Genomic DNA, 14,152 nt, shown 5'->3' with positions numbered 1-14,152 from the left:
CTACAGTACAAAGTTTAAAAAAATGTAATTTATCATACTTTTGGAAATATTTGTTATGAAGATTATTCAATAACTTCACTGTAATAGTTTATATTTTCACCAAAATCTCATCACATGTCAAGGGAGTCCTGCTGGCTATGCTACATCACTTAGTTTAGAAAAATGTGGCTTGTTTAATTTTGGGAAATATTATATATAAATATTATTCAATAACTTCGGTCTCATACTGTATATTGTCACCAAAATCACATCACAAAAAAAGGGAGTCCGGCTGACTATGCTACAGGAGTAATTTTGGGTAAAAGTGATTTTCTATAATTTTGGGAATTATTAGATAAGAATATTATCAGAATACAATCTACAGTCTTATACTGTAGATCTACAGTCTTATACTGTAGATTGTCACTAAAATCACGTCACATGTTTAGGGAGTCCTGCTGGCTATGCTACAATGCTAAGTTTGGGAAAAGATAATTGAGCATAATTTTTGGGAAAAAATGTAGGGAAATTATTCAATAACTTCACTGTAATAGTGTATATTCTCACGAAAATCATGTCACATGTCCAGGGAGTCTGGCTGACTATGCTACAGTACTAACTTTGGGAAAAACGATTTTGTATAATTTTGGGAATTTTTTTATTATGGAAAATATTCAATAACTTCGGTCTCATACTGTAAATTCTAACAAAAAGCATGTCACAGGTCCGGTCCAGGGAGTCCGGCTGACTATGATACAGCAATAAGTTTGGGAAAGGGTGATTTTGTATAATTTTTGGAAATATTTGTTATGAATATCATTCAATAACTTCGGTCTAATACTGTATTCTCACTAAAATTATGTCAGTGATCCAGGGTCTCCTGCTGGCTATGCTACAGTGCTAAGTTTGGGGAAAAGTGATTTAGCGTAATTTTGGGAAATATTTTTTATAAATATTATTCAATAACTTCACTGCAATACCGTATATTATCACCAAAATCTTGTCACAGATCCAAGGTCTCCTGCTGGCTATGCTACAGTACTAATTTTGGGGAAAAGTGATTGAGCATAATTTTGGGAAATATTTATTATGGAAAACATTCAATAACTTCACTGTAATACTGTATATTCTCACATAAATCATGTCACATGTCCAAGGAGTCCTGCTGGCTATGCTACAGTACTTAGTTTGGGAAACTACACGGCCAACACAAGGAGACCCTTGATGGGTTATGCGAAACAACAGAAAATGTATTTCCCAATTTTCTTGAATTTTATTCAGAATCTTTTTAACATTGAAGCCAGAACCTAATTTTATCTCATATTTTCATGAATTGACGGACAGAAATGACTCAGACACATAATCCATCTTATCGATCTAAACTACTTCTTCTGAGAATGCTGATTATTTGGTGTAGGAGGCCTTCAAAGGGATCTGAGGTTGAAAAGTGGGTTTCACGATGAACAGGTTTCATTACAGTCCCACAATAAAAAAAAATTTTATAACTTTTTCCCAAACTTAGTGCTGTTGCATACCCAGCAGGACTCCCTGGACATGTGACATGATTTTGGTGAAAATATACAGTATGAGACCGATGTTATTGAATAATATTTATAAAGAATACTCAAAAAAATATGCTCAATCTGTTTTTCCCCAAAATTAATGCTGTAGCATGGCCAGCAGGACTCCCTGAATCTGTGATGTGATTTTGGTGACAATATACAGTATGAGGCTGGCGTAATTGAATATTATTCATAACAAATATTTCCCTAAATTATACAAAACCACAATTTCCCAAAGTTAGTGCTGTAGCATAGCCACCAGGAGATCCTGAAACTGTGATGTGATTTTGGTGACAATATACAGCATGAAACCAAAGTTATTGAATAATCTTCATACAAAAAATTCCAAAAGTATGATAAATAACATTTTTTTTTACTTTATACTGTAGCATAGTTAGCAGGACTCGCTGGACCTGTGACTGGATTTTGGTGAGAATATACAGTATGAGCGCGAAGTTATTGAATAATTTCCCTAAAACATATTTCCAAAAATTATGATAAAGGACATTGTTAAAAACTTTGTACTGTAGCATAGTGAGAATATACAGTATTACAGTGATGTTATTGAATATTTATTGAATATCTCTTTTCGGAGTTGCACTTTGTAGACGGCCCCTTCTCAGCTAGCTGTCTGTAGAAACCAATGTTACGTGTCCATCACGGAGGACGACTCATATTGATGAAAACTGGCCTGTAGCCCGTTGCCCACATTACTACGGTGTGAATTATGCAGCGTTTGTGCTTTAACAACATTTCACCTATGACTTATTGATCCGGAAAGTCCGAATCTGTGAATATCTTGCCAACTTTACAGAACTCTGATCTCGCCCTGGCTTACAGAGCAGGCTGTAAATGTCTTAATTCCCAGAACAAAGTTCACGGAAATGATTAATGGTGTTCTAGCACCATACACTCTAACAAGTGTTCGAATTACGTGGGAGCCAGAGGGAGCCGAGCTCCCAGAGAGTGAGGACTAGCTCCCATGAAAGCAACAAAGTCCAAATCTGAGGGGGTCTCTCATATCTGAAGCTGTCTGCCATACCTAAAGTGTAAAGAAGATGCTAATTAAATAACTGTTGATAAAGCAAGGGGATATGGTTGGGCAATCATATGTCTACAAAGTTTCAGTAATAAGTTAAAAAAGTAAAATAGGTAGAGTGTAGTCAATCTAACATGCTAGTTAGGTGAAATGGTCAGCAGTTGGTGGTAATGAACTTCACTCAAGAATAGTGACTCCCTATTGGTTGAGAGGCGGGATCTAAACAAACACACGGGAGAGCACAGAGAGAAAAAGAGATGAGAAAGGAGGCCGACTTTGTCGAACTAACAGTGAAGTAAAAGAGAGAAATTAATAAGGATGCTACAGCAGTATTAAGAAGGTAACGCCACTTTCAGTTTTGTACTTAAGAGTTTTTTGTTTTCATTCAGCTCGCGAAAGGGCACAGTATTCTATGTTCCGTTTTGGAGTTATCTAGCTGCCTCAGTATTGTGCACGTGTACAGTGCTAGCTGATTTAGCGGAGGTGTACCGCCGTCATCTAGCAAGATAACGTGCTGCTCAGGTAGCAGCCGAGCAACCCGGACGCTAGCGGTTCCTTTGAGGCAGCCTACGTGGGAGCTACGCCACTGAATAGCGCCGCTAGCTACCATTCAGCTACGTGGGACGACCAGTTGGCCAGGAACGATTGCCGGTTAGCTACGTGTGGATGCTAGCGGACCTACTGAAGGCAATATTATCGGTGCACGCGCCACAAACCAGGTGGTCGTGAGTAGTAGTGGTCGTTATTGGGCGCCAAAGAACCCAGTTAACAGGCCTGCAACTGATCGTTTTATTTGTGCCTTTTCAGTGCCGGCTTTTGTATTTTCTTTTATACCTGTATGATGTTCCTGTTTGTAACAGATGACTGTAATTTCATGTGAACACAAAGTTTATGTTATACTAGGGATAGTTTTGTGACAGTTACTATTCGGTGTGGCCTATTATTAGCTCCCATATTGATAACTCAGTTTTAAATGTGAAGTGCTGTTTTATGCAGTTAATTGATAAGGGAGATTGCTGTTGTCATTATTGGCCTAGTGCCCATATCCATTGAGTTTGTTATACAGGGACTAAATATAGTTTAAATAGCCTAAACATAACTACATCTTATTTCCGGTAGCGAATCATTATTATTTCAACTACATGCCTGCTTTGGTTAAATAAATTATTTGTAAATAGTTGCAATGTGTTATGGACTCCACTCATTTCCATTAGTAGACATTATTCAGGTGGTAGAAAGTGAACTCAGGTAAAAGCCGAGTCTTAACAGGGAATTGACTATAGGGCTACATATATATGGACTATTACAATCAATAATATATTGAAATTAATTAAAATAAATCAATTTCTGTACAAAATTTGTCTGTCTGTTGTGTGCGTGTGTCAAGATATATACAGCCTAAGCCCACCGTGCGCAAAAGCGCTGCTCGCGCCTAGGCTATTTCATTGTTTATGTGCGTGGTGTGCCAACTTTTTTATGACAGAGACCCCCTTAGAGACCCCCTTAGAGACAAAAAGATAATTCGAACCCTGACTCTAAAGCCTGAAACATGCTTCTGCGTTTTCACGGGCCCGTAAGCGCAAGAGCCCTTCCGGGTCCCTTACGTGCTTATGTATCCCTCCTTACGTGCTGACGGGTGTCGACCCCCTTTTCTAAAATTTACGGCAAAGCTCCGCAAGCTCACTCAGCCCGCAAGGCTGTGATTGGTCTGCTCTACATCCCTTCTGGAGCTGCATTTCCGGTTTCATGCCCCATAATACCGGCAGAAATCACGGAAGATTTAGAAGAACGAATATGGACCAAATAGAAGCGCACTTGGCAGAAGATATCCGATGGTATGATCACTTGTAAAACCTGTCACTGACTGGCGGATTTATCCACCAGAAATAGGCTATGAGGAGCCGGAGTGGCAACAGCCTCCTGTGGACAGGTGTTGTAAACTAGCATTTATCCTAATACACTGTAAACAATGCATCTGGTTCGTCCAATGACATTGTCATGTCCATGTCCAAATAAAATCAAATCAAATCAGATGTAAATAAACATTCGAAGAAGAAGACGTCTCTTCTTTGTGTGTTTTGTATAATTAGGCCTTAATTATAGTCCTGCGACTGCAACCGCGGAAGGCCACGCAGCTGCATCGACGGATCCGTTTTGGTTTATGCTTCCTAAACGTGTTGCGCGTGTTGCAACGCAATTCACCGCCAGAACACTAGGCGGAGTAACTTTTTTTTTCGAAAACAAAACACACAAAGAAGAGACGTCTTCTTCTTCGTCGAATGTTTATTTACATCGCCACTCCGGCTCCTCATAGCCTATTTCTGGCGGACAAATCGGCCAGTCAGTGACGGGTTATATAAGTGGTCATACTTTCGGATCTCTTCTGCCAAGTGCTCATCTATTTGGTCCATATTCGTTCTTCTAAATCTTCCGTGATTTCCGCGTATTGTGGGGCATGAAACCGGAAACTAGACTCCGGACGGGATGTAGTCGTCCGACCAATCCTTGCGCCTTGCGGGCTGCGTGAGGCTCGCGTCGTTTTGTCGTATAGTTAGAAAAATTGGCGGACGCACGCAAGCCGCCAGAGGGCTCGAAACGGGCGTGTTGCGTGCGTCCGTGCAACACGAGTATAATTTGGCCTTAACTCTGCTGTAAGTCATGCTTCCAATGACACCATCCCCCATCTTGTGGAGTACTTGGTATACTTGGTGAGCCAACATTGCCCCAACAACCCGATTGCTTAGATACTTGCTGCACAAAATCAGGAAAATACTTACGCTTCTCACTCAGATTTGGCACAGGTTTTGGTCCTGGCTCTTATCATCATCATCATATATCATATGCCTAGACACTGCAACTCCCACCTGGCTGGTCTGCATGCTAGTGACATGCAGTTGCTTGACTGTTCTTCAACGTACCTAGGTTCACTCAGACTCTACGCTCCCTTCAATTACCAGTGGCTGCCGCATCCACTTCATGACACTAGTACTTGCGTACCGTGCTGCGAACAGATCGGGTCAAGACTACATCCAGGACATGTTCAAACCTTACACTCCAACCTGTCCGCTCTGCTCTGCATCTGCCAGTCAGCTGGCTGCTCCCTCACTGCAAGCTAACCACTTAACAAAATGACGACTGTTTGCTGTCCTTGCTTCCAACGGTGGAAGGAGGTCCCCATTGACATGTGTATAGATGATTTCTAATTAACCACTGTCAACTCTGGTGTTTATATTTAATATAATAACTTAAAATAATAACAATTAAGCGTGGTTACACTTATATGGCACTTACATGTAAGACTTTGTAGTTGGCTTTTAAAAAGCTACTTTGACTAACTTGATTCTTGCTGTTCTGGCTTTGTGCCCTCATGGTTGAATGAACTTATCGTATTGTAATGTAATGTATGTAAAAGATATCTGTAAGATGGGAGGAAAACATTGATGTATTATTCAGTAAAAAGTGTAAATGTCACCTAACCTTCAACTGACCTAGAATCTAACTCTGTGTATGAAAGGTGCTTTATAAATCTAATTGACTGGCCTTGTCTTATATTGTTCATGTTTTCAGTCATTTGCATTCAGGTGTAAACTGTTGACAGCAAGAGGTTTGTCATTGTGTCCTCTTTGTGTGCCAAACACCCAGGTTGGACTCATTGCTGGTCCCTGAAGACGAAACAATGTGTTGCTGCTTTCCTGCTGCATTGCACCATGATAAAAAAGATGCTTTAAGAAACAGCTCAGGAAGAGTCGCCTTACGGTAATTGCAGGTTTTATCTAGCTCAGTTTCTCCAGCTGCATGTTTGTGAAGTGTCAGTGAGTAAGATCCTTGTTTTGTGCGGACATGTGAAACATTTAAATTGTCCGGTAATTTGTCACTGGGGTTTAAAGCTGACAGGATATCACATAGATTATTTTAGTCAACGTAACCACATTGCATTATTGCGTGTAATGATATTATGGCACCAGGAGTTTAATCAAATGAAAGAAAATGCTGTGTATTCTCTATAAGAAGCACCAAAAACATTTAGTCCAGATTATTAAAGGTGAAGTGTATAGAATTGAAAGGCATCTAATAGTGAGGTAATAGTGCAGATTGAAACCAAGTGAGCACTCTTCATCTCACCTTCACCTTCCAACTGTAGAGGCGACCTTCAGGTAAAGCAAAAGGCCAGTGTTAGGTGATAGCTGTATGCACTGTACGGTTAACTGGCAGCTGTACATATTGATGCAACTCAGGGACTTACCACAGGGAGTATATATATATTCATATATATATATATATATATATATATTTGCAACTGCAAATTTCAAATAAGTGTTAATAAGTTAATGTGTTTTATATGAACCTCAGTTTTGTCTGTTTTTGATACTAAAATCTGCCTTTGCACACCCATGAGGTAATGTTATTCGGACAATCTTGACAAACTGTGCACTCCGAGCCAATTGCTCACTAGTTGAAGGAGACTATAGAAAGTTCCCTTTCAGTTGAAATGCTAGGCTCTACTATGAATACCAGCTTATCCTGCATGAAACATATAATTGTGGACGATCCCATTATCACGCATTCTCTAAAGTGATTTCTATCTAACATGCAAGCTACTTTCTGTTGACATCGCGGAAAACATTAAGCTGTATTTACTCTGTCCTTAAGCTGTATTCTTTCATTTGGTTGATTATCAACAAAAGTGGTGCTGTAGGATAAACATATGATTTTTACAAAATAACAATAGAGCAGAAAAGTTTATAAAATCTAAATTTGGACTTTAAGGAACTGCATAAATCTGGAGTAAAAGAGAAACTAAAAAGAGGATGTGAAAATTCATTGAAAGGCTCTCCTTGGCATTACCATACCATTACACGCGCCAATTAGGTAATAGACCCCACCCAGATTATTTGGAACCTGGTTGGGACACACTCGACAGTCAACTCTCCCTTCCTGCCAACATTGCCCCAACAACTCGATTGCTTAGATACATGCTGCACAACATCAGGAGAATACTTACGCGGCACAGGTTTTGGTCCTGGCTCTTGTCATCTCACGCCTAAACACTGCAACTCCCACATGGCTGGTCTGCATGCTAGTGCCATACAGTAGCTTGACTGTTCTTCAACATATCTAGGTTCACTCAGACTCTATGCTCCCTTCAATTACAAGTGGCTGCTGCATCCACTTCATGACGCTAGTACTTGTGTACCATGCTGCGAACAGATCGGGCCAGCTCTACATCCAGGACATGGTCAAACCTTGCTGGCTGCTCCCTCACTGCAAGCTAACCACTCAACAAAATGACGACTGTTTGCTGTCCTTGCTTCCAAACGGTGGAAGGAGCTCCCCATTGACATTAGGACAGCAGAATGTCCAACATCTTCCAATGTAGGCACCTTGGTTAAGAAGATGATTTCTAATAAGCCACCGTCAACTCTGGTGTTTATATTTAATATAATTAGAGCTGTGAAAACTAACACATTAACGCGTTATGATTAAATTACGGGATTCATTTGTGATTGTTTTTTAACACATTTAAAGCATGCGCACAAGGACCTTCCAATATACCCAAAATTCAACCATCCTATAAAAATAATGGCTAAGAAGCTCAAATAATTTCTGTTTGATTTAAAAAGAAAATTAAAAAGTTTTATTCAACCATACAATGGCTAAGAAGCCCGAATTCTGTTAAGGATGAAGATTATATTAATGTTCCATATGGAATAGCAAAGAGAAATGCTAAAGAACTGCTGAGTTGCAGCACCATTGTTTTGTTTATTTATGATTATTAAAAGAAAACATGTTAAATATATATATATCCGTCTTTTGTCATAAATTGTTTGTTTTCACCAAAATATACAGAGAAATCGGTAATATGATTAATCATGATAATCCATAGAAACCTGTGATTAATTTGATTAAAAAGGTTAATCATTCCACAGCCCTAAATGTAATATTTAAAAATATTGATAATAATTAAGTTTAGTTGCACATATATGGCACTTACATGTAAGACTTTGTAGTTTGGCTGTTAAAAAGCTACTTTGACAGCTAGACGTTTGTAATTGTGTCCTCTTTGTGTGCCAAACACCCAGGTCGGACTCATTGCTGGTCCCTGAAGACGAAACAATGTGTTGCCGCTGTCCTGCTGCATTGCACCATGATAAAAAAAGATGCTTTAAGAAACAGCTCAGGAAGAGTCGCCTTACGGTTATTGCAGGTTTTATCTAGCTCAGTTTCTCCAGCTGCATGTTTGTGAAGTGTCAGTGAGTGAGATCCTTGTTTTGTGCGGACATGTGAAACATATAAATTGTCCGGTAATTTGTCACTGTGGTTTAAGGCTGACAGGATATCACATTATTTTAGTCAACGTAACAACATTGCATAAGTGCGTATAATGATATTATGGTAACAGGCGTTTAATCAAATGAAAGAAAATGCTGTATATTCTCTATAAGAAGCACCAAAAACATTTAGTCCAGATTATTAAAGGTGAATGGTATAGAATTGAAAGGCATCTTATAGTGAGGTAATAGTGCAGATTGAAACCAAGTGAGCACTCTTCATCTCACCTTCACCTTCCAACTGTAGAGGCAACCTTCAGGTAAAGCAAAAGGCCAGTGTTAGGTGATAGCTGTATGCACTGTCTGGTTAACTGGCAGCTGTACATATGGATGCAACTCCGGTACTTACCACAGGGAGTCTCTGCTGGACTTTCAAACATCAACAACATATGGTCGTATTGCAACTCTTAGATAAATAAATGCTATGACATATAAAGCATTAGTTCATCATAAAATATGTAAATACTTTTCAGCGCAAAATAAAAATCCATCCCAGATGATGCAGAAAACTTTTTTTTTCAAAACAAGAAAATCTATATGATCCAAGAAGTTTTTGTACAGTTACTGTACAATAAGCCCTAAAGGGATAAAAGATTTTCAATTAATATATTAATAATAAACTTTATTGGTGTAGTACCTTTCATATAATAAAATTAAAATTAAAAATAAATTTTATTTTATTTAGTTTTTAAATGCATTAAACGTAGGAGTACGGACCAGAGCAAGCTCTAGTTAAAGGCTGAAGGAAGAGAGAAGTTTTACGTTTTCTTTTAAAGATGTTCACTGAACTAGCTTTTGTGATATCTAGCGGATGTCTGCTTCACAACTTCGGAGCATGATCTAGGATATTCTTTCATATGTTTTTGGGAACCTCTGATTGACTTGCTGCAGAGTGTTTAAGGGACAAAGTAAAGTAGAAAGTAAGCTACAGTCTAACCTGTGTGGCTCCTTGTGTGTAGGGATGGAAACCAGGAATCATACCTAACTTTAAGTAGCATGTAATTACCACAAGGAGGTGATGTTACCCTTTGTATTTATCATAGAGCACCTTTAAATGCTTCATATGAGAATAGGAGACAACTGAAATATAATAATACAATAATAATAATAATGATAATAATAATAACAAAAAGCCACACATTTGATTATCACCTTGAAATATATAATATATGATATAACACGCAGGAATGGACCATTTTGTACATTATAAGATAACATTTTAATGTAGGTTATTTTTAAGCCATTTTTATGAAATTTGACTAAGTGGTAATATATTCTCATTCCTTCTTTCACCATTAGACAAGAAAACATATCTTCATATAATATCACAATTTAATTCAAATTCAATTTAATCTGATTATCCAGCACTTTAAAAACAAAGTTAGAAAGATCTTGACAAATAACAATCACACCCAAAAGTAAACAACACATCAAAATTAAATTAAATTAAATTAATCCTGCGCAGTCCACTTCTGCGCATTTCATTTGATTATCCAGCATTTTAAAAACAAAGTTAGAAAGATCTAGACAAAACCATACACCCATAAGTAACAGCACATTAAAATTAAATTAAATTAAATTAGATTACATTAATCCTGCGAAGTCCACTTCTGAGCAGGATGTAAATACATTTTTATAAAAATTATATATAAAAAAAAATAAAAATAATAATCCTTAAAATGTCAATAGGCACTGTCTCTCAGTGCCTGTCAGTGTTCAGGCCATAATAATAATAATAAGCAATAAATAATCTCATAAATGGTGGCCATTCCAAAGAGACACAAAGTAAAACACCCACCCACAGTCTTTGTTTAGAATAAAGCATCATGTTGTGTTCTAACATTGATTGCTGTTATGTACACCATTAAGTAAATACCTATATATGCACAGTAATGAGGAGACTCCGTGTATTTAATGACAGTTTGTGTCGTGCCGTTGTTTACCCTGTGGGGGTCGTGCGAGCCCCGGACGGCTGGAGCAGCGTGAGACGGCAGCAGCAGCGGCAGCAGCTGAATCAAGCAGACGCGGAGGAAGTGGCGCTTAATGCAGCTCCACACCTTTCCGGTGTAGCAGCGCCGCGACGACCAGCTCCACTTCCCGGAGAGAGGCGAGCGCTGGTCGGGTTATCGAGGCAGGAGGGGGAGACAGGAGGTAAATCACCCGGCCTCACATGCATCCTTCCACCCGGGCGGACGCGAGCGCGACGTTGTTCCAGCGCCGCTTGATTTCGTATCGTCGGATATGATCAGCTAACCGCCGCTAGCCACATAGCATACGCTAGCTTGCTAGGCAACCAAGCTAGCTCGTGTTAGCCGTCTTTAGCAACCACGAGCGGTAGCCGGGTAATTTGGCATGTCTGACCCTCCCTCTCTAAATCTCTTCACAGGGGGACCAGAAGTGGAGTCTCACGCGTGGACGCGGGTGTTGCTGAGTAACCGAGGATTGTATTTTTTTATTCCGGAGTGGACCCCTTCCAGCTTCGGTGAACGCCCGGCTCGGTGGAGTAACCGCAGAAAGCTGCCTTTTCTTGCGGTGAAGGGAACAAGGGCGCAGCCGGCGAGGAGGACATAAGCGCCAGAAGAAAGTCACAAGTGCCGAGGCTTTTCTCCGGGCCTCGTTCTCTCTCTCTCTCCCACAAACACACACACCGTGTCTGACAACTGCAGCTTTGACTCACCACGGCCTCTGTGTGTGTCTGTCACGCAGCGTTGTGTAGATTTTGGCCAAACACAATGAAAGTCAGGCAACACCTGCTGCCAAGTTGTTAGTGTTCAACCGAGCCATGTTGTGTGCAGGACCTGACATCAGTGTGTTGCTCTGAACATAGATGTCCGAGCACTTCATCGAATCCTGACGCACAGACTCTCCAAGAAAAGGACCCCAAGTATTGTTAGGTTTAGACATGAGTGTGCAGTTTTGACTCCCCACCCCTTGATGCTCCCTCCAGTTATGTTTTTAACATTTAAACCCTTTATCCAACTGAAGCTCTAGAGTTGAAGTCAATCATCATCATCAGCACTGTGGCTGACATTTTTCTCGTTAGGAACAAAGTATTTATGCACAAGAGTCCAACATGGGGAAGATGCTCTCAAAGATATTTGGCAACAAGGAGATGAGAATATTAATGCTCGGACTTGATGCTGCCGGGAAGACAACGATCCTTTACAAACTGAAACTCGGACAGTCTGTCACCACGATCCCCACGGTCGGCTTCAACGTGGAGACCGTCACCTACAAGAACGTCAAGTTCAACGTGTGGGACGTGGGAGGCCAGGACAAGATTCGCCCCCTGTGGCGACACTACTACACGGGCACCCAGGGTCTGATTTTCGTGGTGGACTGTGCGGACAGGGACCGCATAGACGAGGCGAGGCAGGAGCTCCACCGTATCATCAACGACCGGGAGATGAGGGACGCCATCATCTTGATATTCGCCAACAAGCAAGACCTCCCGGACGCCATGAAGCCACATGAAATCCAAGAGAAGCTCGGGTTGACCCGCATCAGAGATAGGAATTGGTATGTTCAGCCCTCCTGTGCAACCACAGGTGATGGACTATATGAGGGCCTGACATGGCTAACCTCAAACTACAAATCTTAATGATTGAGTGCTGACTGTTTTAGGTCAAAACTGTAATAAAGTTGCAAGTAACAAATAACTTCTCAAACTGAGTATGGTTAAGAAAAAGTTGATTTCCCCATTTATTTTTTAATACCTTTACCCCACGACTAATTTATCTTAAACTGGGATTTCTGGTTTACAGTTTGCTTTTTGCTCTGTAGCAAGCTTAGATCACATTCTAGGTTTTTTGGGGGGCTTGATTGATGAATATTGGAATTGATCGCTCCAAATGTTAAAAAGCCACAGAGTTCACCGCCTTTGCCTCTTCTTTTTCCTGTTTTATATAATTTTTCTAACGGAGCGGAGGTTTTTATCTTTCTCGGACTGTGGCTTGTTTCAAAGTTCGTTGTTGCATTGAACTTGGATCTTTGTTCTCTTTCTTCCAAGGTGCGATCTTTCATGTCATGTAGCCTCCTTGCAAAGACTTTGACACAGTACTGTGATGAAAAATATATTTCTTCTCAATGGTATTGACAGAAGCAAGGGGAAAAAAAGGAGAGAAAAAAATCCACCATTGCTTAGATTTCATTGTCATCGGTCTTGACATCAGAGGGAAAAAATGACTTTGGACATGTTTCTTCAGCCCTCCCACTCCCCTCATGTGGGCCATAGTTAACTGATTGACCTTTCTTGTCACGTCTTGATACCTAATTGTTCTGAATATTCAACAACTAGGCCTCCCGTAACCTAAACATGCTTGTTGGGATGTATTTTGAATAATGGGTAACATGTAGTCGTTGACTCAATCTCTCCAAAGGAATGTCTTTCAGCTCTGAGCGCTCTCAATCTGATACCACAGTTGATTAGTCTCAGTATTGAGACATTATATGATAGCCTATATCTGTAGCATGAGTACGAAAGTACATTAACCCTACATCAGAGACCATCTGTCGTGCAGTCAGAGGGAGCTGTGGACCGGTGAAATGTTGACTGACACCTTGTGTTGCAGCTCTTACTCCTATTTTGACTGAGGGGAACCATGTACAGAACAATGTCATTGTAATGTCTTATTAAAAAAGTGATTTTAAATCTGTTACGTCTCTGTGTTTTTTAAGGATTAGAGGTTGCATAGTAAGATCTGTGAGAGTTTAAACTTAAAAAGTATAATCGTTTAATTTATTAAAAAGAAAAGTAGCTGAATTAATTAAGAGTTTTTTAAAAAAAATGAGAGACTCAATAATGCTTATAGTTTAAAGTCTGCAGTGTTAAAAGTGATGTTTAAAAAAAGAAAGGGTTCATGTCCTCCCTCAGTTGCCTCACCCACAAATAGGAAAATGTAGAAAACAGGAAGTCCAGCTGCTGGAACAACAGAACCACATGATTTTCTGCATGAGACTCAGATGGGCAGTGAGAGATGATGTACAGCTGAATTGAGAATTCTTTTTCAATGTATGTTGGTTGTGAGCCAGGGTGGAGCCAAGGCTGAGCTGCTGGCTGTTACTTCCTGAGTTTACTTTTGGTTGGGACTGGCAGTACATAAAAAAAAAATCTATTTGTTTTTATTCAACAAGACTGGAAAAAAGATAGATGTCAGAGAAATCGCACAACGATGAAGAAGTTATGATATAATTTGGTGTTTTACTCCATTAAAAGTTGATCTGAGTTTGTCAGTTAACTACAA

General features: G+C 39.8%; 1 protein-coding gene and 1 long non-coding RNA gene across 2 annotated transcripts; both read left to right on the top strand.

The window, feature by feature from the left end:
* Positions 1-2,654: 2,654 nt before the first annotated feature.
* On the top strand, positions 2,655-9,307 carry LOC133961888 (uncharacterized). The gene is made up of 3 exons (XR_009922051.1): positions 2,655-2,920; positions 6,223-6,336; positions 8,661-9,307. It is a non-coding gene; the product is annotated as an uncharacterized LOC133961888 (long non-coding RNA).
* A 1,561-nt stretch (positions 9,308-10,868) lies between these two features.
* On the top strand, positions 10,869-13,564 carry arf6b (ADP-ribosylation factor 6b). Its single transcript, XM_062397260.1, has 2 exons — positions 10,869-11,060; positions 11,296-13,564. The coding sequence occupies exon 2, from the start codon at positions 11,983-11,985 to the stop codon at positions 12,508-12,510; it is 528 nt and encodes a 175-aa protein (XP_062253244.1). The 5' UTR covers positions 10,869-11,060; positions 11,296-11,982; the 3' UTR covers positions 12,511-13,564.
* The last annotated feature ends 588 nt before the right edge of the window (positions 13,565-14,152 follow it).

The sequence above is a fragment of the Platichthys flesus genome, chromosome 10 (genome assembly GCF_949316205.1).
Source record: "Platichthys flesus chromosome 10, fPlaFle2.1, whole genome shotgun sequence".
NCBI classification, from domain to species: Eukaryota; Metazoa; Chordata; class Actinopteri; order Pleuronectiformes; family Pleuronectidae; genus Platichthys; species Platichthys flesus.
The sequence above is the reverse complement of the archived record's forward strand: the minus strand, read 5'-3'. Positions and strand labels throughout refer to the sequence as shown.

Excerpts from the sequence above, each read along its gene's own strand:
- arf6b (XM_062397260.1), top strand. The coding sequence starts at position 11,983 with ATGGGGAAGATGCTCTCAAAGATATTTGGCAACAAGGAGATGAGAATA.